Below are 27574 nucleotides of genomic sequence, written 5' to 3' on the forward strand. Positions count from 1 at the left end.
TTTACATGTTCTCTGATTAGAGTCAATTTGATAGAACATTGTGAAGGTTTCTTAAGGCCATTGTTCTATAGCTGTCTAACAGTTTGGAGTGGAAGTAGACATACAGGTTGAGAAATTTGTCCAAGCTCTTATAAGTAGAGGACTTAAGTCACCAGAGGCCAGTGGCTTTTTAAAAACCATTTTACTGTTATACTATGTTCAACATACTAGGCAGTTCAGCAGCCATTTTATCTTGGAATAATTTAGAAAAGTTGGCAAGAACAATATGAGATGTTCTGGTGTAACATTTAAGATTTTTCCCAACATTTTCCTCTTTGTACGTACTTACTCAACCATAGCACTTGTTGCACACATGAGTTATATTTTGCCCTTTTGTACTTAGGCCCATGTTACAAATAAGTGCAAGATTTGGTGTGGTGGAGGGTGGGGAGGGGAGGTGTTTCTGGTCACTGTATCTTATAGTAGTACCATTACCAGGCTTCCAACATGACAGCATACCATCCATGTTCTAGTTAACCATCAAAATTGGGAGTGTGTTCATGGTTAGATTGACTTTGTACCCTTCTAATATCCAGAAGCACATGCCATCTGCTCCTTAAAACTAACTTTGGTTTCTGCACTATGTGCTTACTGCTAGTGACTGATGGCAAACAATATGAAAATGGCCTCTTCCCTTGAGTTACAATGAATCCTGGTGCCCAACCAAGCCAATTTTTTTTCAACCTTTATAAGGTGTTTTGCCCTGCTTGTATGTCTGTATCATGTGCATGCAATGCCTGTGGAGGGCAGTATTGGGAATCAAACCCAGGTCCTCTGGAAGAGCAGTCAGTGTTTTTAAATGTTGTGGCATCTCCAGCCCCAAACAATCTTGATGGTTGCAAAAGATTTTCCAAATTTCTCTGAACACGTTTCAGCATTCTGTGAGTCTTGTCACATTTACTGGCCATCAACATAGTATTGAGCCCAACCCACCATCCATAATATTCAAGACTCAGTTTCTTGAGCACTTTCATGGATAAATCAGAACCTCCCTGAGTCCCAGCCCTGGAACCTGTCAACAGCTGAGGAGTCTGAAGGAAGATCTGATATCTAATATAGACAACTTCTGACCGCAGATGCTTCAAGTTTACTGAAAGCTGCTTTCGTTTTCCACTCTAGTTTTGAACCCTGAAAATGAAGAAAGCAAGAGTCCTCTAATTTTTGAGACTTTTGAGAAATGCACTAATTTGCTAACTTGAATGTAGTATAGTAGGCTGGGAGATTTAAAAGGGCTCATGATAAGTCCCTTCTACAAAAGATGCCAGGTCCAGACATACAAAATCAGCAGAGAAAGGTATTTAGGCTGTTTCTACTGTTAGGGCTTCGCTTCAGATTTTTAGGCCATACATCGCAGACTCTTCAGTTTCTCATTATGGCTGTAGTTTTAGCATTTGGAAGTTTGATGATCATGTCTCATAATGGAAATGGGACAGCATTGGAGCTGGGAAAGACCTACAATTTCATTAAGGATTGATTATTGCTATGTTGAGATTCCTGTGTCTCCCTTAACTCTTGGGCCCTCAGGTAATGGTTTTTGGAAGTTGGAGGTGCGTGTGCGTGTGCGTGTGTTAATTCCTCTCCCCCTTTGCCATGTGAAGGCACTATTAACTAAAAAGTGGCCCCACCAAAAAGTATGGTGGAAACTCAACCTGCAAGTCATTTCTGAGGTTTATATGCTATCCAGCCTATAGTACTGACTGATATCTATCAACTCCTCTTTCTCCTTGAACACTAGACTTCAGTTTAAGAGTAATCTTAAAGTGGGTCTTCTAGCTGCTTTGCTTTACCTGTTATAAAAACTGAACTGAAACTAGTCAGGCAAGGTGTAACATACCTATCATACCAGCATTCAGGAGGCTGAGGCAGAAGATTGTTAGTTCGATGATCCTGATGCCAAAAGCCAGACTCAAAACACCAAAACACTGAGCCAAGAACTCCATCCAATTATCATGCACCTGATTTAAACAATTGATGCTTCAAAAGAAAAAAAGGCACCCTAGCTAGACTTGGTGGCACACACTACCATAGCACCTGGGAGGCAAAGGAAAGTGGCTATCTGGTCTGGTCTGGTCCACAGTGAGTTCCAGGGCAGCCAGAGACCCTGCCTGGGAAAAGGAAAAAAATAAAAATAAGACACAACCACCACCACCCACCCCTCCACCCCCGCCAGCTCTCATACTATATTTTGGTTTCTTGGTTTCTCTTCCCCAAAGAAAAGACTTCCTTAGCTACTTCTGGTACAGACATTTATTTAAGAAAGATCACAAATTATACTCTTAATCACTGTTGGGCTTCTTCAGGTTACCCTGCTGTCCTGCCGTTCCTCAGTTTCCCAGGTGTTTTGTGTGTCTGCCTTGTGCTATTAATTTTCCCGTGGCCTTGTTGGTTAGATCCACCGAGGCGAATGCAAGTGTTTTTCCTTGCTTCAGAATATGTGCTGTGATCACTATTTCTTCCCCTATTTTAGCAGGTGACATGTACCTTGAAAGAAAACATTTAAATAGTTAGTGTTTAACTGTTGAAAGAATGTGACAAACTCCTACCAGCTTTCCTGCGTAACTTAACCTACAAATAACTTGAGAATACTATTGGCAAGCTTTTGGTATTAAATTTAAATAGCTGGTCTGCATGATGTTCTTCCTGACCCATCCATCATTCATCCATGTATTTCTTTTCACATAAAGATGGGATTTCCTTGCCCTTTTTTATTTTTATTTATTGGTTTTTCTTTCTTTTTTTTAATTTATTTAACTTTTTTAAAAAATGTATATTGGTGTGAAGGTGTCAGATCCCCTGGAAATGGAGTTAAGACAGTTGTGAGCTGCCACGTGGGTGCTGGGAATTGAGCCCAGGCCCTCTGGAAGAACAGCCAGTGTCCTTAACCGATGAGCCATCTCTCCAGCCCCTATTTTTTTTTTTTTTTTTTTTTTTGGTTTTTCAAGACAGGGTTTCTCTGTGTAGCTTTGCACCTTTTCCTGGAACTCACTTGGTAGCCCAGGCTGGCCTTGAACTCACAGAGATCCGCCTGGCTCTGCCTCCCGAGTGCTGGGATTAAAGACGTGTGCCACCACTGCCCGGCCGCCCTTTTATATTTTTTTAAGTTTCTTCCTATTTCATATTTATTTGAAACCACTGAAAGATTACCTGTAGCTTTCATTTAATCTGTTTAGGTTCGTAAGTGAAGTATCTGGGTGTCTATATCTCAAGAGACTATTCAACACCAAAGTGACAGTGTAAGAACCACAAGGAGTGGGCTGGAGAGATGGCCTGTAGGGAGCTGCCATTCAAAGATGGCGCTGGCTTCCTGGTAGCCTAGCTGTAAACAACTCCATATTTGGCTATGCTCTCAGGACTACGTGCTCTGTGACCTGTGCATGCACGGGTATGGTAATCGACCTTATGTCCTCAGCCTATCCCGTGGCTCCCCATGCTTGCATTCTGGCGGGACCCAATCACAGTACGGCACGTTTGCCTGATTCCCTATATAAGCAGCTGCATTTCAGTCCTCGGGGCCCCTCACCTCCCGCTCTCCCTTAACCAAGAGGTGCTCCAATAAAGTGTGATCTGAGAAGAATCCTCGAGTGGTGGTCGTTCTTCCTCGCTGGCTGAGGAGCTCGCCGCAATGGCCCAGCAGTTCAGAGCACTGGCTGCTCTAGAAGACCCAGGTTTAATTTCCAGGACTTATATGGCAGCCTACAAGCCTTTGTAACTTGTTCCGGGGGAGCTGATTCCCACCCCACCACCCCCACCCCCGGCTCCTGTGTTTGTGTAGTGTACATGCACAAACTCGGATACACACACTTCATTTTAAAAAGAAACTACAAGAAATGAAGGAAATATGAAGTCTTTAGCCATCTTAGTAATGAACTGCATATACAGTTGTCCATGAGGATTAACGTAGATCCACCTGTCCACACCAAATCCAGAAACGCTCAAGTCTGTTATATAAAGTAAACATGCAAGTCAAGATCCACTTCGCAAGAAATTATAGTAAGTTTTTAAAAATTACATTTGCATTCATTTTGTTTGCATTCATAGTATTTGAGTGAAGGTCAACAGAAAACTTGGTGTCAGTTTTTTCCTCCCACTATGTGAGTTCCAGGGGTCAATCTCAAGTCTCAGGTTTGGTAGGAAGAACTCTTACCCACCATCTCGCTGGCCACATAAGTTGTTTTTGATGTTTATCCACCAACCCAGCTCTCCAGCTTCCTATCTTACTTTAATATGTATATACCTCTGTGTGGATATGTGCATGTGAGTGTCCAAGGAGTCAAGAGGTGTCAGGTCTCTTTGGACTGGAGTTACATGCAGTCTGCTTGATGTGGGTGCTGGGAACCAACTCAGGTCCTCTACAAGACTGTTCATGCTCTTAGCCACTGAGCCATCTCTCCACTCCCTTTGTCCACTTAAAACAAAGTTCTCATGGAAACATAGTCATCAACTGGGCTTGCTCACCACAAGGACCACCAAATATGGCTCATTAGCATAAACAGTCTCTTTTCTGTCCATCTTGTCTTTGACATTTTGTCCTGTGATTTGATTACTGAACTCTCAATTTATTCCCAGGCTTAAGAGAAACTGACAGGGTTCCAGTTTTTTTGGTTTTGTTTTTTGAAACTGGGTCTTGCTTTGTAGCCTAGGCTGACCTTTAACCGAAGATCCTCTTGCCTCAGCCTCCCAAGTGCTAGGATTAGGGACATGAGCCACCATGCCTAGCTTTAGAGCTCAAGTTTTCCATTTTGGAAAAGTGGCTTCTACAGACATTTTCACAATAGTGAGGGACAGGCTGAGGTCTAGACCACACACTGCTCCCTGACCCTGCCATTTACGCAATAGTCATAGGAAAGACTGAGGATCCCTTCCTGGCACCTGTGTTCACCTTGTTGCAAGATTTTGGTAACCCATGGGAAATGGTCAACTTTCCTCCAAATGTTGCTCACACTTTTCTTTGGGGGTGGGTGGAAGGGGGAACACAGAGTTTCATATAGCTGAGGCTGGCTTTGAACTCTTCTGACCCTCCAGTTTCTACCAAGTGTTGGGATTATACCACCACATCTGGCTAATTGGTGATACTTTAGTGTTTGGGGTTTTTTGTTTTAAAACAGGGTTTCGTTGTGTAGTCCAGGCTGACCTGGAACTCATTAAATAGACCAGACCACCCTGGATGGAGCTCACAGAGGTTTCACTCGCCTCTTCCTCCCAAGTTCTGGGATTAAAGGTGCTTTTTTTGTTTTGTTTCTTGAGACAGGGTCTCTGTAGCCTTGGCTATTCTGCAATGCACTTTGTATACAAGACTGGCCTTGAACTCAAGAGATCTGCCTGCCTCTGCTGGGATCAAAGGGATGTGCCACCATGCCCAGTTTACAAATGATTCTTTTAAGGACTATATGAAAGTTATAAATCATGAGTTTAAACAACCGTGGATTGAAGATATTTGAAAAACAGGTACACGTCCCCAAAATGTACAGATTTTTGTCATTATCCCCTGAACAAAACAGTGTAAGTTATTCGAAATGATTATCAGTTTTTTTAAAATCGCCCGGGATGGCATCTGGATACATACGTTATGTTCATGTCAACACTGACTCCAGGTGCTCCTCTTTCGGTGCACATCAGGGCCACGGTTGATATGCTATCTATCAGGGTTGCTGTCAAGCCTCCATGGAGAGTACCGAACTTATTAGCATGTTGTTCTTCCACTTTCATTTCACAAACTACTTTCTCAGGAGCAGCAGAGACAAGTGTCACCTAAATAGTAAGCAGATGTGAAAATAAAAATTTGAACATTAATTCTGTGGTATCTGAATAGCTCAAATACATCAGCACAGCAAGAGCAATCTTGAAGCTGGAAGCTTGGCACAGAGCCACACACCTGTAATTCTAGCATGTGGGGCGCAGAGGGAGGAGGACATGCATTTCTAGGTACCAGAGCTACAATAGTGACGTCTCAAATACGTATTTCATTTTAAACTGTGCTTATATGTGTGTATCTGTAAGTATATGCACATGGCATGCAAGTTGTGAGCCCAGAATAGGATGGAAGGTGTTCGGGAGATGGAGTTACAGATAGTTGTAAGCCAGCCACCCAACCTGGGTGCTAGGAATCAAACCCAGGTCCTCTGCAAGAGTAGTATGTGGTTTTAACCACAGAGCCATCTCTGTCCCCCATTGTGAGATTTTTGTCCTTAATTAAAAATGTGTGTGTGTGTGTGTGTGTGTGTGTATTTCTGGGTATTTTGCCTGCATGTATGTCCAGTTCCAAGATCTTGTCTTTAAAAAGTCATTTGAAGAAACAGAATCTACCTAAAAAGGTGGACTCAGAAATCTAGTTAACTTGCCAGTTCATGGTAGAAACGAACTTTGTACTATTGATTTTCTAGCTTAACCTGCAACAGACTGATTTCCAGAGTAAAGTGGGACAGGAATGCGCCCCTGGATTCATTCCTGCTGCTGGCTGGAGCTTTGAATCTGGGTTCTTGGTCTTAACAAACTTGCTTACTAGCACTCGGCTGTGATCAGTGTGCCAGGGCTGCAAACTGTTTTGAGAGGGGGGTGGGAAGGGAGAGAGAGAGAAGAATGTTCAGGATTTTTTTTTTTTCCTGTTCCTTATCTTGAGGAGTTTGGATCATTGGGCTGAGAAATGGCTCAGCAGTTAAGAGTACTTGATACTCTTGGAGAGGACCCGAGTTTCATTCCTAGCACCCACAGAGCAGCTCATAACCATTTGCAACTCCAGTTCCAGAAGATTCTTTTGGCCTCCACAGGCACCTGCAGGGAAATCACACACATAAAATAAAAATAAATCTTAAAAAAAGAATTCAGAGTGTTGTGTATACCAGAATCTTATGGTACCCCCGACACACACACTATTTTAAGTTTACTATTTTTGTGATTTAGTGTCTTGTGTGTGTCTGTGCATCATGAGTGTGCCTGGTGCACACAGAAGTTAAGAAAAGTTGGATCCTCTGCAATTGGGTTATGTATGGATGGTTGTGAGCTACCTACCATGTAAGGCTGGGAACCGAACCCTGGTCCTCTCCAAGAATAGTAAATGACCTCAACTGCTAAGCCGCCCCTCCAGCACCTCCTAGCATCTTCTTGAATATTTGTTTTGAAACAGGGCCTTACGTAGCTCTGGTTGGCTTTGAACTCACTGCCCTCTTGCCTGCCAAATGACAGACCACAGGCCTGCATCACCTGGCCTACCACCTCTCTTTGGACCTTTTCCATCAACCAACCCCCACAATCTGTCATCTTCTAGTCACCGATAAAAAGGTTTAACTTGGGTGTTTTCTAGTTTTTAGACAAGCAGAGTAATTTTCTACATGAATTAATGAACAGTGCAAAACAGCCTAAGAAACAGGCTGGGAGACGTTCAGTCATTCATCAAGTTGGTAGGATTATTAGTAAGCTTTAGTCGGAACCCCATTTAAACAGAAAATAGAAGTGAACTAAGATAATCCAGCAATGCCAAATTCCCGCTTGACGGCCCCACCCCATTTCTAAGTACCATGAGAAGGACTACACGAAGGTACAAACACAGGAAGCAAAGGTTCCTCCTTCTGAGGTGCTTTCCGAGGTCTGCCCGTGGCGGCAGGCAGGGTTTGTCTCCCTCACCTCCTGCTGCAGGGCCGGGGGCTGCGCCACCACTGACAGGCTTTGTTCCTCTCTTCCTTTCCTCATCACCGCAGCTTTGCTTGCAAGCAGGCCGTACTCTGTCAACACTCCTCATATTAAAATCCTCCACTAGTGAGATCCCAGACAAAACTTGTAACGTCCTCTCACTTCTTCCTGATCTTCCAGCCTCTGTCTTCCGAGTGCTGGGATTACACCTGTGCCCACCACCTCATTCAGTACTGGGGATTAAACCTAGGGTTGTGTGCATGAAAGGCATCCTACCAATTGAGCTATCAATCCCCAGTACATCTCTTCCCCCCTCCCTGTTTATTCTTTCTTTCTCTCTTTCTTTCTTTTTTAAGATTTATTTATTTATTATGTATACAGCATGTTTTGCCTGAAGAGGGCATCATTACAGATGGTTGTGAGCCATCATGTGGTTGCTGGGAATTGAACTCAGGACCTCTGGAAGAGCAGTCAGTGCTCTTAACCTCTGAGCCATCTCTCCAGCCCCCCTGTTTACTCTTTCTAAGGAGTGTGCTGAGAACTGTAAAATCCTTGACTTCTTTACTGTGAATTTTCTTGGGGGTTCTTTTTCTGCAGTTTTATTCTATTTCTTCAACTATATATTCACTGGACTGCAGGAAATTTTCACCTCTGATAATAAACTCATTTGTAGTACATGTGGCTTGATCAAAACGTCACTATGTAATAATGTATGATTGTTATGTGCCACACAGATAACTCGTATTTTGCTGATATATTCAGTGGTTCACTTCAGGCTCACCTCCTGTGTGACAGAACTGAGACTTTGCTCTAGGTCTGTCACCTCTATGAACCTCCCATCACTCCTATTTTAATTTTTGAGACAGGGTCTCCCGCAGTCCCGGCTGGCTCTATCTCTGAGGACCCTCTGCCCGCCTGGCACACACTACTATGCCTGGCGTTCTAATCACTGCCATAACATCGGGAAGTATGGAGAGGTCTTTAGGTTTCTTCCTGAGTCACAGCTACAGTTTCAGGGCTTCTACTCGTTTTTATTCTACAGGAGGCCGCGAAGGGGGGCAGACAATGCTGTTTTATACAACCAGTAAATAAAAGGGGGCGGGGGGGGGGGGGGGAGGTCAGCGTCGCCTGTTTATAGCAATAAACAGTCCAGCCACAAGATGTCCTCACAAACCAACAGGATATAGCATTCGGCCCAGAAGGTAACCCAGAGCCTTATTTTGGGTGCTAATCGAGGACACTGAGTCACACCAAACATGACTTTAAATCAAAGGTTGGCAGGGCAAAAGGAACAAGTTTCATTTTTGTTTGGAGATTGAGTCTCAAGTACTCAGGAGCTGAGGGTAGCCTTGAACTCCTGACCTTCTTGTCTACCTCCAATGTGCTACCACCCCAGCCACACGAGTGAGACTTAAAGCCTGCTTTTCGAGAGCTCAGTCTGAAGTCGGTATAGAAACTAGCAGCGGACGAGGTTACTGGAGATTGTGAATGTAGGTTTGCCTCTGTTTACCTTTAGAGCAGGTCTTACTACGTGGCTCAGGCTGCCTTCAAACTCAAGATCATCTCTTTCAGCCTCCTGAGTGGGAGATCACAGGTGACTGCCACCATGACCAGTCTGGCACAGGTTTCTTGAAACAGATACTTGTAAAGTAAAGTAAGCCTTTATATACTTCCTTAACAGATCTCACTTTCAAAGCCATGTTTTTATAATGAGGGATTAGGGGAGGCTTACAGGGAAATGATACCTCAAGTTCTTACAAAGGCCAGATGGGAATGATAGAGAGCCACGTGGACACCGAAAGTCGTCCTCAGAGGCTTGGTGACTCCAAGTTACATTTACTCTCTTGTGTATGTGCATGTACCGGAATGCCAGTGGAGGCAGGGGACAACTCTCAGGTCGGTGTGTTTTTCCTCTCCCAGGGCCCTTAACCGCTGAGCCACCTTGCCAGCTCAAAAGCTTAGTCCTCAAAGTTCCCCTTGATTCTGGAACTTTGCTTTGGTTAAGATGACAGAAGCGAAGGGGACGCCAGACTTTCTACTAGAGAACTTAGCTCTGCTCATTCTAAGACAGGCTCTGCTGTCTGTTTTTTCATTCATTCATCTATTTATTTAGAGACAGGATTTCACGGCGGAGTCCAGGCTGAGCTTGTAACAAACCTCCTCCTCAGCTTGGAGCCCAAAGTCTGTTCCATTCCCAACATTCTAGGAGTTGAGTGACTTCAGCAGGTCGGCATGAACTCAGCCACCCCTGACACACTGGACTCCTCAGTTTATCAAACACATTGTTTTAGCTGGGCTTGGCTGTAAACACCATTAACCCCAGGAGGCAGAGGCAGGTGGAACTGTGAGTTCACAGCTAGCCTAAGCTGCACAGGAAGATCTCTGTCTCAAAACAGAAGAAGCAATTGTCTTACACATTTGCACGTGCACTCACAACGTCCCGTTCCTTTCTCCGTGGCCATCGGTGTGTTGTCGCTTGCCAGCACCTTATCCATTCACATGGGTTATGTGTACAGGACTCACACTGTCACACCGTTTTTGACCCCTCCCCATGTAACCCCAAATGCTATTACAAACAGCCATGTTCTGGGCGACAAGCACAGCCCTCTTCGCTCATTTTCTTTCCCAGTGACCTGCCTAATAACATCAATGCTTGATTCACTGACTTAAAAAAAAAAAAATCACCAAATATGCTGGGCATTTGGAGGTAGGGGCAGGAGGATCAAGAGTTCAAGGTCAGCCGGGCGGTGGTGGCGCACGCCTTTAATCCCAGCACTCGGGAGGCAGAGCCAGGCGGATCTCTGTGAGTTCGAGGCCAGCCTGGGCTACCAAGTGAGTTCCAGGAAAGGCGCAAAGCTACACAGAGAAACCCTGTCTCGAAAAACCAAAAAAAAAAAAAAAAAAAAAAAGAGTTCAAGGTCATCCTCAGCTACACAGCAAGTTCAAGGCCAGGCTGCAATGAGACCCTGTCTCAAAAAACTCAAGTAAAGGGCTGGAAAGATGGCTCAGCTGTTAAGAATGTGTATTGTTCCTCCATGGGCACCTGAACTCACAAGTACATAAACATACACTAACACACACTAATCCACATAATTACAAAATAAAAATTTTGAAAACCTAAATAAAGCATTATTTGCCTTAAAAAAATCTCTAGTGTTAGCCAGGCAGTGATGGCACACGCCTTTAATCCCAGCACTTGGGAGGTAGAGGCAGGTGAATCTGAGTTCAAGGCCAGCCTGGTCTACAGAGTGAGTTCCAGGACAGCCTATACAGAGAAACCCTGTCTGGGAAAACAAAAAAACTAAAACCAAAACCAAACAAACAGTCTCTAGTGTCACATTTAAATAACCAGAGAGGCAATCTTTTTTCATAAAATACTAACATGGTTCAGGGAGTCACATACAAGTTAACAGAGAGAATTTAATATAAGGATTTATTTATTTTTTGGTACTAGAATTGAATCCATGAACTTATTAATGTACTTTACTCCTGTGTTACATCCCCAGCCCTTAGATAATAATTGTTAACCCGAGATTTGGGGAAAGCTACATTCTCTAATGTGCCAACATGTGAGGTGTCTCATGTGGTGATATTTTGTTTGTATGTTAATAAATAAAGCATGCCTGGAGATCAAGGGGAAAAAGGCCAGTCATTTTTAAGTAAACACAAAAGTCAAGCAGTGGTAGCACGCACTCTTAATCCCGATCACTTGGCAGGCAGGGTGTATGTGTGTGTGTGTGTGTGTGTGTGTGTGTGTGTGTGTGTGTGTGTGTGTGTGTTCAAGGTCACACTGGGAACAGATCCAAGGTGGTGGCACACACCTTTAATCCCAGTACCAACCACAGAGACTTGGAGGTCTGTATAGATAGGCAGTAACAAGGAAATAAGGTAGCTGGGCTAAGAGTCAATGAGAGGGCAGAACAGCAAGGCAATAAAGGTGTGGGTAGATAGGAAGTAGCTCACTTTTGGTAGCTGCAGACCTGGAGAGGTAAGGTTGGTTGGTGGCTCTCACTATTTCCTTGATCTCTAAGGCTTTCACCCCTATATTTGGCTCTGTGTTTTTTCTTTAATAAGACCGTGTAGAAATTCGTCTAAGTCTCAAGGTGAACAAACAATTCCAAGTTCAGGGCAAGGACACAGTATGTATTTTGAAAGGACAGGGTAGCAATTTAACTAGTTTGGATACAAGACAAATTGTTTAATTAGCAGAACAGTCCAGATTCCTTGGCCTCAGTCTTGCTGCCATGTGAACTGGGTAACTCTTTGTGATGGGGGCACTGTGGTGCAAAGATGTGTACTGTAGGTTACTGATTAATGCCCCTAGTCTCTACCCATTAGATGCCAGAACATCTGTCTCCTATTCTATTAAAACTGTGGTCAAAATGTCTCTAAAGTAAAGGTGTCTTCCTCACATGACAGAGGCCACATACTCATGAACTCAGTAGCTGTGGTTGCCAGAATAAGACCTTCATAGAATGAAGCTCGTTAGCATTCCAGCATGGAGGAAAGCAGCTCATGAGTCCCTATCCCACTTTGATCCCAGCACTTGGGAGACAGAGGCAGACGGATCTCTGAGTTGGAGGCCAGCCTGCCAGCCTGTTCTACTCAGGGAGCTCTAGGACAGCCAAGACTAGAGAGACAAAAACAAAAGGGGGGTGGGCATTAAGTTAGGAGGCAGCAGGGAGTGGATCTGGGAGGACTTAGGGGAGGACTCAGGGAGTAAGATCAAAATAAATTGTATGTATATCCGAACTTCTCAAAGAATAATCAATATACAAAAAAAGTTCTCAGAGAACATACTGCTTTATAGGATAAAATAGTGTTCAATTCTAGAATTGAAAAGGCCAACTAGAATCCATGAATTATTATAGTTGTGTCCTTGGATAGGTCTGGCAACCAAAGGAGGCAGCCAGAGAAGGCTGGCAAAAATACCCAGGCCTCTGGCAGGGACCTAGGAGAGGCGCTTCTGGCCCTTTTGAGGGCTCCTGCCTTCCTTGTTGGGCCTTGAGAGTTGTGAGCACTTAAAGGTTATTTATTGCAGTACTCTTCATATTCCAAATGTTCCTATAAAGAGGATATTTAAATAAAATATGCTAATATCTACACAATGGAATATTCTTAAAAGGAAAGAAAGGCCTAGAGTCCTGTCCTGCAGCTGGCTGGAAGCTCTTTTGCAGGCTCTGGTATGAATGCATTGAGATGCTCACTGACCAAGATGTAGTCGTGTGTTTGAGTCCTACTGATGTGGTATGCAACCCGTGGGCCCTCGTGACTGGATTTCCAAAGCTGCCTAACAATTTGAGAATGTATAATGAAGAAAAATTTGAAAGATTCCTTTTGAAAGCAATCAAAACTCTCAAGGCTTGAGGGAAGACCCTTTTTGCTAGCCAGGCTGCTTGCAAATATTCAGGGATGCAGCAGTACTGAGTTCCCACTCATGCTGGGGTGGGCTTTTCAGTGAGGCGGCTGCCTGGGCGTCTTCTGTGCTCTAATACACTCACTGGTTCACTCTGTTAGCAGGGCTATTGTTGGTACCCTAGCTGGGTGGGCAGACAACTGTCCATTTCTTCCCCAGGAAGGTCACATGAAAGGAAAACATGCATCATGTGGACATACTTTCTTTTCATCTTTTTGAGACAAGGTCTCATGTAGTTCAGGTTGGCTTTGAAGTAGGTATGAAGTTGAGGATGAACTTTTAACTTTCTGTGTCCACCTCCTTCGAGTGTGGCTGGGATTACAGGTGTGTGTGTGTACTATCACACCTGGTTTAATGCGGTGCTAGAGATGTAAGCCAGGGCTTTGCGAATGCTAGGCAAGCTTCCTACTAACTGAGCTACATTCCCAGCCTCCAGGAGGACACAGACTTTGAAATGAAGTGTGAAGTGTGAAGTGGTTTGTTTTTTGTTTGTTTTTTATGGGATCAATATAGCTAGATTCAGTCAGGACGTCAAAGTCCTTGTGAAGTTAGTACGTATAACAATCTTTTAGGAATCACTAAGCAGAAATACATTGGGTATGATGGTATACACCATATGAGTAACACCAGCACTCAGGGGACAGAGGCAAGGAGGGTTAATTCAAGTTCCAGACCAGCCACGATGCCGTCCCAAAAACAAAACAAAGGAAACCATAGAAACCACATATATGCATACACAAACCACTATACATAAACATATACTTTCGTCTTAGCTTCTCTGCCTACATAAAATGTAACCACTTATCTGCTGTAAATCAAGTTGCCAGTCACACAATGACTATTATCAATCTGTGTGGTTTAACAGCCACTTGCTGCTACCTATAAATTCTGAACTCCTGCAGTGTGGCCAGATCTACTGCAAATGTGAAATCAATGCTGATTTCCAAAGACTAAGTATTTAAAAATCAACTTTTTTTTTTTAAAAAAAAGAAAGGCTGGGCTGGAGAGATGGCTCAGAGGTTAAGAGCACTGACTGCTCTTCCAGAGGTCCTGAGTTCAATTCCCAGCACCCACATGGTGGCTCACAACCATCTGTAATGAGATATAATGCCGTCTTATGTATACATAATAAATAAATCTTAAAAAAAAAAAAAGAAAGGTTAACTGTTTTTTTTTTGGGGGGGGGGGATTTGGTTATGTAACTAGCCTATAAACTCCCCTGTATCAGCCTCCCTTATGTTGAAATTACAGGTAGGCACCACCACACTAGACTAAGGTATGAGAATTTTAACTAATTACTCAAAGGCAATCAAACCAATGTCAAAATTATCTCACACAAGATAGTCAGATGTGGTGGCACATACCTTTAATCCCAGCACTCAAGAGGCAGAGGCAGATGGACTTCTGTGAGTTCCAGGCCAGCCTGGTCCACATATCAAGTTCAAGAACAGCTAGTGCTACACAGAGAGATCCTGTTTAAATAGAAAAAGAAAGAAAACAAAAAAAAGTTATAAAATATTATAACACCCACAAGGGGGATGAAAGCTTAAGGAGGAAATGTCTATAGATCCCCACCGATGGAGGGCCTCCAATTTGCAAGTATGCTACTAACTACATCATCCCAATTCTCACAACATATTAAAAAAATAATTCAAATTTCCTCTTAGATTAATACATTCTTATTTGGGGGGTAATATTATCTTTTCAAAAGTCACTCAAATCATGTCTTTGGATTTTAAATATTTCTTATTTGAAAACATTAAATACATTTACCTAAGTGTTATTTCCTATTTTTGACAAAAGTCCTGACACTTTATGCTGAAAGATTTCAAATACCTGTAGTTGATCAATATTTAAATCTCATGTTCAAATTCTTTCCAAATTCCCAAGCATTCTTTCTTAATCAGAAAAACAGACATTCATGCATCAAAACACTTACCAACCTATGTTACAGAGTAAGACCCAGTCTCAAAACCAAGAAACACAACATAGGACAAGTTGTCCATCATTCACTTCTATAACCCAAACGTACTTCGCTTTCATACCTTAAAACAGTCCCTATATACTAGTCCTGCAGACTTCAGCGTCCCTTAAATGGTTCACACTTTTTTCTTGGCTCACTCAAGCAGTTTGCTGGTTAAAAGACCAAATCTGTCTCCACCGGTGACAGTCATACTTATTTGCAACGCACTCCCCTCGGCGTTTGAGAGGCCACTAGGGTGCACTTACAGGAGCACTCCACCAAACAGAATCTAACTCGGGTGTTTTATTAGGTTCGCCCCCTTCACCAGGTGCTTCGCCTACAATACCTTTTCCAAAACTCTATCAAAACCGGGAACTCTGAACAAGACCTTCATTACTTCTCGTATATTCTGGGTCATGCTGCTCATCGTGGACGCAACTCAAGATTCTGGGCTCTGCGGGAATGAACTCTAGATGAGAGGATCCTGAATGTACAAGAACGCAGAAGGTCAAATCTGCAAGCCCAACCCGTTCTGCGGCGCGCTCTGGTTGAAAGGTCGCGCGCGCTCCGGCTGCCCAACTCCGGCAAGCTCGAGCGCTACGGTTTTGTACCCGCTAGGGCCCCAGCGCGCATGCGCAGCCGCCCTGCCCTGTCCCCTCCCCACGTCCCCCGCCCGCGTCCGCGCCTCGCTGGCTGCGCAGGCTCCTTTGAGACCTAAGGGGGCGGGCGGTCTTCCGGCCGGAAGGTTGATGCGGGAGCACGCGCACGCGCAGCGCGCCTGCGCAGAGCCCGGCGTTTGTCGTCCGACGCGCGGGAAGCGGACGCTTTGGTGATGGCGTCCGGGAGCGGTTCAGATGCAGCGGAGCTGGCGGAGCCGGCGGCGGCGGCGCCCGCAGCAGCGGAGGCAGAGGAGGAGGTTGACAACCCGGTGAAGAGGCGGCGGCTTCAGTGCATGGGGTTTGCGTTGGTGGCGAAATGCGACCCCACGATGGCCCACACCTTCCTGTCCGAGAACGACTGGCAGATGGATGTAGGGTTGCGCTTCTCGCCTCCTCCCCTCTTCCCGGGTGGGCGGGGCGTGCCCTCCATCCTTGTGCCTTTGCCTTTCAGAAAGCGCTGAGCGCCTTCTTCGAACCGCCAGAGAACGACCCCGCGTGGCCACGCCAGCCTCCGACGACCTTCAGATCCGAGGCCTAGTAAGCGCCGGGGCCGCGGGCAGCTTGCTGGAGGATGCTTGCTGGGGGGCTGCGTTGGGCGTCGGAAGACCCGACCTGGAAATGGTGACTGGCGCCCCCGGGCTGGGAGTATGAGGGACTGCTTTTCTCCGAGGGACCTCGGTCACTTCCAACGTGACTTGCTTTTTTGGGTTGGTTTGTTTGTTGTTTTGAGACCGGGTCTCACGGTGTAGCCCTGAGGAACTCGCTCTGTGGACCAGGCTGGCCTCAAACTCAGATCCGCCTGTTTCTGCCTCCTTAGTCCTGGGATTAAAGGCACTTATTATACTCAGGATGCTGAAGGCGACTTTTAAGTTTGATGTCAGCAGATATACAATGTGAGACCCTGTTTCAAACACTTTATATTTTCTTCAGAATTGGCGTTGAATTAGCCTGGCACCAAGACCTTGGCTTCTGATATTCTTCACTAAAAAGAACAAGATGACTGATTCTAGAGCAGGAGGAAGTGAGGTAGAGGATGAACATAGAATAATCTACAGTGCTAGAAAGTAAGGGAGTAGCCAGAGAATGTTGGAAATATTCCAGAATAACATAGGAACCAATGTAAAAACAGAGACAATAAACAATTAGAAACAGGTTGTAGTCTGCACAATAAAATATAAATCTGTATTTAATTAAGTACCAGCTGTTCATGAGACAAGTGACTATTGAGGTAGAGTTCAAACTGGTAAATGGCCAAGGTTTGAGGATTTAGAAAAATCCTTTGAGAACTACTAAACAACAAAGTCCAATCAATGGATAGTAAAATTGGGATGGAAGTTGAGTCATAAACAAGATGCTTCCATGTTCAAAAACCCGCACAAAATGTCACTCATGAGAGACTAAAATGTTCCGGTTAAAGGCTATTAAAGAGATGGCATATCAGTGTGATTTAGTTCACAGTGAGGGTTGTAGAGTGTGTAGGTAAGAAAGTCTTCAGGGAAGGATGGAAGTGGTTTGGAAAGAGACTAATAAAACATTCGCATTTGGAGAATTTGGATGCAAAATTGGTTAGGGATTCTTTTTACTGTTGCAGACTCAAAAGTTTTGTGGGTTGTTTTTTTTTGTTTGTTTGTTTTTTGTTTTTTGAAACAGGGTTTCCTCTGAAACAGTCCTGGCTGTCTTGGAAATCACTTTGTAGACCAGGCTGGCCTTGAACTCACTGAGATCCGCCTGCCTCTGTCTTTCAAATGCTGGGATTAAAAGTGTGCGACACCGCCACCCAGCTTGTAGAATCAAAAGTTAACAAAGTGCCTAACGCTGACTTCTTTGAAGAAAGCCATTACTTGTGGCCCTGAGGTGGGTGGATGGTTAGTGTGCTTGTGGGAGATCACATGAAACAAACCAGAGTGACCAAGTATTTGAAACAACTCACTCTGGGAGAAAAGTGTTCCCTCTAAGGGCAGACACACACAAGCCAGCATGTGAAGGCAGAGGACAACTTGCAGCTCTCTCCACCATGTGGGTTCTGGAGGTAGAACTTGGGCCACCAGGCTTGGCAGCAAGCACCTTTACCCACTGAGCTCTATCTCCAGCCCAGCTTTTAGGATTCTTCAAAGAAAATTGTTCATAGGAGAAGTATCCATTATCTGAAATGTTTGGGACAAAAAACTGTTTGAGCAGAGGCAATTCAGAACGTGAATTTTCTGATTAGGAATCATCAGTCTGTATCTTCAAACTGAGGGCAACGGATACCGGAAAATTCATTTTTAGAGGGCACGGTCTGTACATCTATCTGTTGGAAGCCAGGGGTCAGATTTGGGTTCTGAAGGAGTAGTGCTCTTCTTGAGACAGTCTCCCACTGGGACCATGCATGGACTCCTCATTTAGGATAAAACAGGCCTCAGTATCTATTGGTCTCAGCCACCCATGGTGAGATTATAAGCATGTACAACTTCTGGTCTTTAATGAGAGTGGGGGCCAACTGAATTACCTCCATAGCCCCCAAATACAATTCGGAATTTGTAGATTAAAAAAAAAAATAAACCTTTATTTTGATCTTGCCAGTGTTGATCTAACCAACGAGGATGAAAATGATACCACCACTTTAGAATCCAGTTCATCTGGACCTCCTCTAGAAGATAGCAGCATTATCTCTTTCATTACCTGGAATATTGATGGATTAGATGGAAACAATCTGCCAGAGAGGGCTCGTGGGGTGTGTTCCTGCCTAGCTTTGTAAGCATTGTCACTTCTGTGGTAGGGACTGTGATAAGTGTTTTTATAGTTCTACAAAGCAACAATGCAAATTTGTACTTGAAATTTTGACTTTAAGGTCAGCTCAGAATAAATGTATAAGACTTGGGATGTTTGGTCTGGGAAGGGCCTTGGGATGGATTGGAATACCAGTTTATGTTAGCTGCATTCTAGAACTGTAAGCTTTACATAGTAAATTTTGTCCATAATTGCTGCCATGAACTGAAAATTTCCTAAAAGATCTGTTTCTGGCTGAAGTTCTCTGGGGCTGTTATCACTGGACAGCTACAGCTTTTTAAGAGAATCTGAAGAGGTAACATTGAATACATCTGTTGATGTATATGACCATGGAAAACTCAGTGTAGTATATATGTTTTCTGTTTTAATTCCACTGGGGTGATGTGTAGTGGAGGTGCTGGAATTGAACTCGGCCTTGTTAGGCAAGTATTCTGTCACTGAGCTACACATCCAGTCCATTTTTAATTGGTCATTATGATATTGTGTAGTAAATAATACAGATAAAGGTCAATATAAGCATTGAGTACTGGGGGTCCTGGAGGGTAACAGTTTTCTTATGTATTATGGAATTTTCTCTAGGTAGCTGAAAATGAATGATATGCTGATGTTCTTGTTAAATTGATCTTTTTAAATTAGGTATAGTCCAGATGTGGTATTTCTACAGGAAGTTATTCCTTCATATTGTGCCTACCTAAAGAAGAGAGCAAACAGTTACAAAATCATTACAGGTAATGCTTCTCTTGCCTTCTTTCTCAGTTGCCTTTTTTCTTTGAAAAATAGATCAATAAAGGAGAAAAATCAAAGTTGGGCTGTTTCAGCAAGAAAGGGCACACATAGTTTGAGAAAAAATGAGCAAGGCACATGATAGTTAAAAGGTTGATAGGTTATTTTATAGCTTAATGTTAATAAATGGAAAAATGATTGAAATAAATATTTCTTTTTAGGAAAACAAAGTTGTAAAATTTCAGACTTGTGTATTTTTAAGTGTGATAATCACATTTTAGTTATATTTTCTCAAAAAGTCTTTAATTCCTTTTGATTTGTTTTTATCCTTTTCCAGTATAATTTTAGTTTGTAATTTTTCTCTCATTTTGGTTTTGCTAAATGTGTTGGAAATAGCAGATCACATCTCATAATTGTTATACTGAGTACTTTGGATTTTCAGTTTCACATAGCCTGTGATTTTTAATTTTGATTCACACTCGATTCCTGGGTGCTCAGGAGAGCGCTCTTGAGTTTTGTGCCCGCTCCTCTCTTGGTTGGGTTTCTTTCACGAATCTCTTTGGGATTCTTATTTTTGGACTTTGTATTCTGTGTCCTATGCTTCTCCCCTCTCATTTTTTCTCACTTCAGTACCTTTTTTTTTTTTTTTTTTTTTTTGATAAAGGGTCTTATTGTGTAGCTCTGGCTTTCCCTTTCTCACTATGTAGATCAAGCTGGCCTTGAACTCACAGAACTCCATCTCATCTCCCTTTGCCTGTGCTTGGATTAAAGGTGTGTGCCACCACACCCAGCTAGAGCCATTTTCTGCTTGATTGGTATATGGGTAGTGGAGTGGAGTTTTTGTTTGGTTTTGTATTTTTAATCCTACCATATTTGAAAATACCTGTATTGCAGCCTTGTAGTTAGTTGAGTGGACATAAGTTTCTAGGTCAATGTTTTCTGAGTTTGGAAGCATTGATTCAGTGACTTTGGTTTCTGAGAATGGTCAGTCTGCTGCCGTTATGATTCTGCCCTTCCCCACTCCATTCTCTGGAAGTTTGTGGACCTCAGCTTAAACCCTGATGTTCTTTCTACCTTTTCTTCATTCATTGTACTGAGTGGCTGTTGGAGGGTTTGGTTAGAGGGTTGGAACACCCCCATTTCCCCATCCCTCCTCATCTACTTTTCCTTCTTTTTCCCTACCTTCCCCCTAATGCTTCTCTTCTTCCTCTATCATTGTTCTTTTTCCTTTCTCTTTTTTGAAAGCCCCCTTAAGTTGTAAAACTCCATAAATCCTTTATTTCCATATCTTTCATAAGTTCCCATATTTAATTTCTTAGGCTACTTGTTCACGGTTTATGGCGTGTACACTTTGATTTATGGATGCAGTATCTTCTCTGAATATATGGCTTTGTTTTTCTGTTTTAGTTTTTAAAGTTTTTGATTTGGTGAGCCACATTTATTATGTGTATAGGTGTTCTGCCTGTATGTATGTATGCATGCGTGTATGCTTGTGCACCCCATGTGTGCCTGGTGTCTACCGAGGGCAGAAGAGGATGTTGGATACCCTGGAACTTGAATTACAGATGGTTGAGAACTACCATGCTCTTCTGGGTCCTCTAGAAGAGCAGCCCAAACTCCTAACTGTTGAACTGTCTCTTTAGCCCTTGTTATATTTCTTTGATTAAAGGAGATGAGTTGAGAGTGAGTTCCTGAAGAGGAGAAGATTCTGGTTTTACAATGTGCAGTATTTATGAGGGTACTTTGCTTTTGAACTCTATTTTGTCCTTTCTTCCTTCTGAGAAGTTCCCTATGTTCTTGAACGTGGAGATCTTCTGCCTCCTTCCTCCTGGTGCTAGAATTGCATGAGTACACCCCCACACCCAGCTTCATTTTCCTCGTTTTGTTCTTTTTAGTTGTGTTAGGTTGGTATTTTCATGTCATAAACCTGGCCCTTTATGTATAGGGATTCTTGACTCTTGGTTCACATTTAAATTCCAGATTCCTGTTAAAACTTGGTAGTTTATTATCCCTGAGAAAGGCTAAGTACTGCACTTTACTAATGGAAAGTAAATTTTGGTATAGCCAAATGGCTTGTTCTGTGGTGGAGTGACTTCTAGTTGTCGGCATATCAAATATATAAAAGCTTTTAATCTGAGACCATTCTTTTTCCTAAAAAAGATTTCCTAATTTGGGCATGAGGCACTTTTCTCTGTTGAAAACAACTGAGCAGCAGGTGGTGGGGTGTATTCAGTGTTTTGGTATTGAAATAGGTCATCTACAAGCTGGGCGGTGGCGCACACCTTTAATCCCAGCACTTGGGAGGCAGAGGCAGGTGGATCTCTGAGTTTGAGGCCAGCATGGTCTACAGAGCAAGTTCCAGGACAGGCTCCAAAGTTGTACAGAGAAACCCTGTTTCAAAAGGAAAAAAAAAAAAAAAAAAGAAGAAGAAGAAAGGAAAGAAAGAAAGAGGTCATCTACAAATGTGTTGGACTGCATTCATGGCTGTCCTGGGTCTCACATGGCCTGGGGTTGCAGATTTGATAGAGTTGGTAGAGCCTCTAAAACTTAATTTAAGCATAAAGTAATGATTTGGCTGTGAGGAACCGGGGAAGACATGTGGGTCATGTTTATTCTGTATCCAGACCTGAACTGTCCCTCCTCTTCTTAGCTTTTGCCTTTGAGGTGATTTTATGTCCCCATGTTACCAGACTTTGGTTGAACACATCCACCAGCTTTCTTCGTGCACTCAAGTGGTCTCTCTGTTCTCATACTGTCCGCTACTTACCCACCTGCTTTCTTTTCAGACAAACAAAAAAAGCTGGAAGCTTTGATTCACTGGCCTTTTGTTCCTACTCTCTTTTTATGAGCTTCTAGCTTTCCAGTATTCTCAATTTTTTACGCATAACAGCTAATTACTTTTAGCACCTGTGCCCCTTCCTCCCCACCCCTCCTTCCTTTTTCTCCTCCTTTCCTGTCAGGGACAAGGACAGAATCTCTAGTTAGTGGAAAAATACAGACTCCCATAAGACAGAACTAGATTATCTTCCAGTCAGGTTGCCTAGCAACAGGACATGGAGTCAGAGCCCTTGACCCTCTCACCCTGTAAACATCCTATACAAACATCCTGTTAGCTTGCCCCACCTTATGCAAATGACAGCTTCTTGCTTCCCCCCCCCCCCCCTTGCAGGAACTATGTAAATCCTTGTGGAAGGAAATAAAGTTGCACCTTGATCAGAATCTAGACTTGGTGTATTTCCTTTGTATCTCCTGTCCCTACATTCCCTCCTTAGGGTGGTCGAGAACCCGTTGTAGCCCTGCAGGCCGGGGCACTTTCCCTGTCTCTGCTGGGGATATAACCCAGGGCCTCACACATACTAAATAAACATTATACTAGGGAGGCTTGTCCTATCCCTATCTGATCTTAAATATCAAATTTGTGTCTCTTGTTAAACTTTAATAAGGGGCAGAAACATACACTTGGTTGACCTACTTCAAAATGGACTCTCAAAGATTTGAACCCATGTAAATAATGTTGTTCCTTGTAAGAGTAGGGGAGCTTGTGGTAAAGTGAAGATACTTCTGACCTCCCCTAAAGACTTTTCCATAAATGTTTGAAGGTAACGAAGAAGGATATTTCACAGCCATACTGTTGAAGAAAGGAAGAGTGAAATTTAAAAGTCAAGAGATTGTTCCTTTTCCAAATACCAAAATGATGAGAAACCTTCTATGTGTGAATGTAAGTTTAAGTTTGAGGTGGTTTTTTTGTTTGTTTTTGAAGGAATTGTCTTTACAGATAAATTTGTTCCTTATATAGATACTCTTTTTTTTAGTATTTGTTTATGTGTGTCTGTGGTGTGTTAGTTAGGACTTTTGGGACTCAGTTCTCTCCTACCACAGGTTCCAGGGATCAAACTCAGATGGTCAGGCTTTTGTGGCAGGGGCTCTTACCTGCTGAGCCATATCACTGGGACAATCAGTCCCGTCCTCCCGCCCCTTCTCCCCCGCCCCTTCCCCCCCCCCCCCCCAGGGTTTCTCTGTGTAGCTTTGAGACTTTCCTGGAATTCACTCTGTAGCCCAGGCTGGCTTTGAACTCACAGAGATCCCTCTGCCTCCTGAGTGCTGGGATTAAAGGAGTGCTCCACCACCACCTGGCTGGGACAATTCTTTCAATCCTGTTTGTTTATATCTGTCTGTAAGTGTGGGTCTGGAGGTCAGAGGACAACTTTGGGAGTCAGTTTTCTTTTCCCACTGTGGTTCTATATATTGCTGTCGGGTCATCAGTTTTGTGAAGCAAGTGATTTACCCACTGAGCCAGCTCATTGGCTCTTTTACAAATATATTTTAAATAGTCTTAGAAAACTTAGATTTCCACTTAATTTCAGATACAAACAAACTTATCAAAGTTAAATTCCTGATTAGATGTTTTCTTAAGAATATTGTAACATTTGGCGGAGGAGAACATTTGTCAAGTAATTTGTTACAGCAATGAGAACAATTACCACTGCATAGCACAAAGGAACATTAGCAGTTGGGCTCACGTTGAGGGAAGGCCTGGTAGTGGGAGTGTGAAGCAGCTCGTCCTGTAGGTGCAGAGTTAGTTAGGAATTAGATGAATGTGGTACTCAGCTTGCTTTCTTTTCCCCATTTTTTATTCAGTGTGTGAATGAACCCTGTGGAAATGGAAACACCCATGGCAGACCTTTGCAAGTCACTGCAAGGGTTAACCTGTGGGTGTGAATGAGCGTTATGTTCACGTTAGTGTGATGGACACTTATTTTTCTCATTAGTGTGACAGAGTACTTGACTAAAGCAACCTACGGCAGGAGCAGCTCATCACATTGTGTCCACAGAAAGCAGAGCCATGACTGCTAGTGTTAGCTCAGTTTCCCCTTTTTGTAGAGTTTAAGACTCCTCTCACACTGATGCCCTTACTTACACTTAGAGTGGGTCTCTCCACCTTAAGTAACCTAATTGAGAATACTCCTCAGACATTCACAGAGATTTTCTTCTAGGTGATTGTAGATGCTGTAAAGCTGACAGTCAGTGTTAACCACCCTTAGTATGGAAAGGTAGTGGAGTATGACAGGAGGTTGAGAAATAGGCAGGATCCAGTTTGTGATCTTTTATAGTAGTCTTTTTACCTTGCAATAGCATTCTAGAAAGGTGTGAGCCATTGATGGCCTGGGATTACTGGGGGAGGGGCACAGTTGGGGTACTATGTGAATAGTTCTTGCTTGCTAAGTAGTTGTCGTAGGTGAGGGTGGCACCTGTGCTGCTTTTCATCTAGGGTAGTACTGACTGTAGTTGCAGTTGAGTAAGTAAATCCCAGTTGATTTGACTATTGACTAGTCTGCTGTTAGTCTGTTACCTGTTCAACTGTAATTGTCCTGTTGTAGGTGAGCTTGGGTGGAAATGAATTTTGCCTTATGACGTCCCATTTGGAGAGTACCAGAGAACATTCTGCAGAACGAATAAGTCAATTAAAAACAGTTTTTCAGAAAATGCAAGAGGCTCCAGATTCCACTACTGTTATATTTGCAGGAGATACAAATTTAAGAGATCAAGAAGTAAGTAACAGAGATGGTTCACTGTCTGTGGAGAGATTATTGCTGTGGAAACTAATTTGGGTTCCCTTTATCAAAGGTGTGGACTTGGAAATACAAGGTAGAAAACACTTGTAGTTTTTGTATAAAAAGAGGCCTTTACACTATTAGGGGAAATCCTACACGTGGTACAGACAGTATAAAGCAGTACATATTTTGGATAGGGAAGTATTAGAGGAATAATTAGAAGAGCTTAGAAAAGATGGAAGGTATTTGTAGCATCCCTAGGTACAAGAAGTTCTAATCCTCTTTTCTGAATTGAAACCAACTTTTTTAAAGACTTTATTTTTGTTGGTAGAACCTAGGGCCTCTTACATGCTAGGCAACACAGCTGACCTACCGCTCTAGGATTTTGTTTTTATTCTAAGTTTTATTCTATATGTTGAAACCTTTCAGATAAAAAACTACTAGAATTTAATTTTATATGTGTGTACATTTTAGTCAGAGCACAGCTTGTGAGGTGTGGTTCTCTCCTTCCTTCATGTGGGGTCCTGGGGTGGAACTGAGGTGTCAAGGCTTGGCAACAGGAGCTGTACTGGTTGAGCCATGTCATTGGCCCCAGATTTTTGAGATTTTAGTCATTACAAAAGAGATTCAGTCACACTAATCATGAACAGAATATAGTAGTGTGTTATCTGAACAAAAATTTTGCTGATATGTCATGATTCATCACCCTTTTACCCCATACTCCTGACATTGCTGTGGTCAGTTCTGAAGCAAAATTGTAATTTAGTTTAGACACATGAGGAGTTTTCAAGACCTCAGAAAATTAAATGCAGGATTACCATGTGATCCAGCATTTCCTACTTTGAGGAGTGAAAGCAGGACTGGAAAAGATGTGTGTACACTTGAGTTGATAGCATGGTTGTGTATGAGATCCAAACTATTGGAGGAACCATTGTAGGTGAGTTAGAAATAGAGTGTATGTGCGTAGGTTGGTGGCACATGCTCAGGAGCCAGGCAGCGCTGTGACACAATCCTGTCAGTCTACTGAAGGCCCCAGATTGTGCACACGGGGGATTAAAGGGATTAAAGTGGTTGGGGGTGTGTGTGTGTGTGTGTGTGTGTGTGTGTGTGTGTGTGTGTGTGTGTGTGTGTGCGTGTGTGCTCTGCCACACATAAAAACTTTGTTTTTTTTTAATGCTGGAGATTGAACCTGGTGTGCTACTAATGCTAACCCTGTACTTGATTGGTATCCTATTGTAATAGCTCACAAAAATTTAAATCATATAATGTGAATGGGGAAAGAAAAACAATATTATTAGGGTTTGGTCTGGTTTTTGTTGGTTTTTCTTTTTTAGTGTGACTCCCAGACATAGTAGTGCATGCCTTTAATCCGAGCACTTGAGAAATAGAGACAGACTGTGAGTTTGATGCCAGCCTGGTCATAGTCATAGTTCTCAAAAAAACAAAAAACCAAAATTTCAAAAAATTAAATAAAAAGTTACATTATAGGTGATAATATCAAACACCTTTTCAACTGAGTGGGGTGGGTGGTTGTAAATATATAAACCTTACATGATATTCTTTCTCTTTTCTAGGTTACTAAGTGTGGCGGTTTACCTGACAATGTTTTTGATGCCTGGGAATTTTTGGGCAAACCTAAACATTGCCAGTATACATGGGATACAAGAATAAATACTAATCTCAGGATTCCTGCTGCTTGTAAGCATCGCTTTGATCGAATATTTTTCAGAGCAGAAGAGGGCCACCTTATTCCCCAAAGTTTAGACCTTGTCGGGTTGGAAAAACTGGACTGTGGTAGATTTCCTAGTGATCACTGGGGTCTCCTGTGCACCTTGAATGTAGTATTGTGAAAAGCTTTCCAGATTTGAGCTTTACATGTTTGTAATGGTTCTGGATTCATGCAGATCTCAACCGTTCAGGAAAGCTAGGTTTAACACAGACAAATTAATAAACTGGATCATTAGTACAGCAAAAACAGTTATATTTTACTTTGTAGCTTGTGTCCTCAGAATTAAGAACTGGTGTTTGCAGTCAAAGTGTGCTTGTGTTCAGAATATGTGGGCTTTTGCTGAAAGGATACAGCCACTCAACTTGTACCAGTGTTCATTGCTGCCAGCAGGTCTTCAGGTAGTGGCCATCTTGTCTCAGGGCTAATCTTCACAGCGCTATTGTTAGGCACCAAAATAATATTAAACCGTTTTATTAAGAGAAAAATCAAGTTACTGAATTCTTGAGACTGCATTGTGTCTTATGTTTTCTAAGTTCAGAAACTTAAGTGAAAAAGCCATGGCCATCTGCAGTAAATGACAGATGTTGTATATCAGACTTGCACTTAGAATTTCAGTAACTTCTGATTAATATTAGTTTTCCGATAAGTGACAAAATTAAGCTTGGTAATGATTACACCCAGCTTAAGCAACATGGGAATTTTCTTAGAAAAAATTCATGAAGATAAGTAACCTTTTGGTTTTGTTACTGGTAAGATGGAAATACTTTTCAGGAAGTGAATAAAGAATACATTTTTAAAAAATGTTCTGTAAAGAAAAAAATGTACTGTAAATAAAGTGTTTTACTAATTTGTAGACTAAGTATGATTTCTCTGTCCATGCTGGGATTTTTGTTCTATTACCATTGGGAAAACAACCTCACATGTTGCTTTTCAGTGGGAATCACCAAGAAATCTCTGTGTGTTATTCTATTAAATCCTCAGCACTTTGGAAGCTATGGCAGGAGGATTGTCATTAGTTTAAGGCTAGCCTGGGCTGCAGAGTAAGACCCAGACAAAAACAAAAGATCTAACCTTGAAAGAGCAGTGTGATGCACCTATTTT

The 27574-nt window shown here is 42.7% G+C and overlaps 2 protein-coding genes across 4 annotated transcripts; one reads left to right on the plus strand and one right to left on the minus strand.

Annotated features, from left to right (window-relative positions):
* Positions 1 to 1974: 1974 nt before the first annotated feature.
* Acot13 (acyl-CoA thioesterase 13) lies at positions 1975 to 15618 on the minus strand. Of its 3 annotated transcripts, none has more exons than XM_076573074.1 (4): positions 15388 to 15618; positions 5603 to 5787; positions 2345 to 2520; positions 1975 to 2140 (listed from the first exon to the last, which is right to left on the minus strand). In XM_076573074.1, exons 1-3 carry the CDS (start codon positions 15466 to 15468, stop codon positions 2364 to 2366), a joined length of 423 nt encoding a protein of 140 aa, XP_076429189.1. In that variant the 5' UTR covers positions 15469 to 15618; the 3' UTR covers positions 1975 to 2140; positions 2345 to 2363. The 3 variants fall into 3 exon arrangements, with proteins under 3 accessions (XP_076429189.1, XP_076429188.1, XP_006977191.1); XM_076573073.1 differs by having other exon boundaries at positions 1975 to 2144; XM_006977129.4 differs by lacking the exon at positions 1975 to 2140 and having other exon boundaries at positions 2269 to 2520.
* On the plus strand, positions 15615 to 27326 carry Tdp2 (tyrosyl-DNA phosphodiesterase 2). The gene is made up of 7 exons (XM_006977130.4): positions 15615 to 16071; positions 16152 to 16237; positions 18263 to 18433; positions 19106 to 19197; positions 22792 to 22910; positions 24571 to 24741; positions 26319 to 27326. Exons 1-7 carry the CDS (start codon positions 15874 to 15876, stop codon positions 26592 to 26594), a joined length of 1113 nt encoding a protein of 370 aa, XP_006977192.1. The 5' UTR covers positions 15615 to 15873; the 3' UTR covers positions 26595 to 27326.
* The last annotated feature ends 248 nt before the right edge of the window (positions 27327 to 27574 follow it).

The sequence above is a fragment of the Peromyscus maniculatus genome, chromosome 5 (assembly GCF_049852395.1).
Source record: "Peromyscus maniculatus bairdii isolate BWxNUB_F1_BW_parent chromosome 5, HU_Pman_BW_mat_3.1, whole genome shotgun sequence".
NCBI lineage: Eukaryota > Metazoa > Chordata > Mammalia > Rodentia > Cricetidae > Peromyscus > Peromyscus maniculatus.

Excerpts from the sequence above, each read along its gene's own strand:
- Acot13 (XM_076573074.1), bottom strand. The coding sequence starts at position 15,468 with ATGAGCAGCATGACCCAGAATATACGAGAAGTAATGAAGGTCTTGTTC. Across the intron at positions 5,788-15,387 it reads TTGATAGAGTTTTGGAAAAG|GTGACACTTGTCTCTGCTGC; the intron begins GTATTGTAGGCG and ends CTTACTATTTAG. Across the intron at positions 2,521-5,602 it reads AGTGTTGACATGAACATAAC|GTACATGTCACCTGCTAAAA; the intron begins GTATGTATCCAG and ends TTTTCTTTCAAG.
- Tdp2 (XM_006977130.4), top strand. The coding sequence starts at position 15,874 with ATGGCGTCCGGGAGCGGTTCAGATGCAGCGGAGCTGGCGGAGCCGGCG. Across the intron at positions 16,238-18,262 it reads ACCTTCAGATCCGAGGCCTA|TGTTGATCTAACCAACGAGG; the intron begins GTAAGCGCCGGG and ends TGATCTTGCCAG. Across the intron at positions 24,742-26,318 it reads CAAATTTAAGAGATCAAGAA|GTTACTAAGTGTGGCGGTTT; the intron begins GTAAGTAACAGA and ends TCTCTTTTCTAG.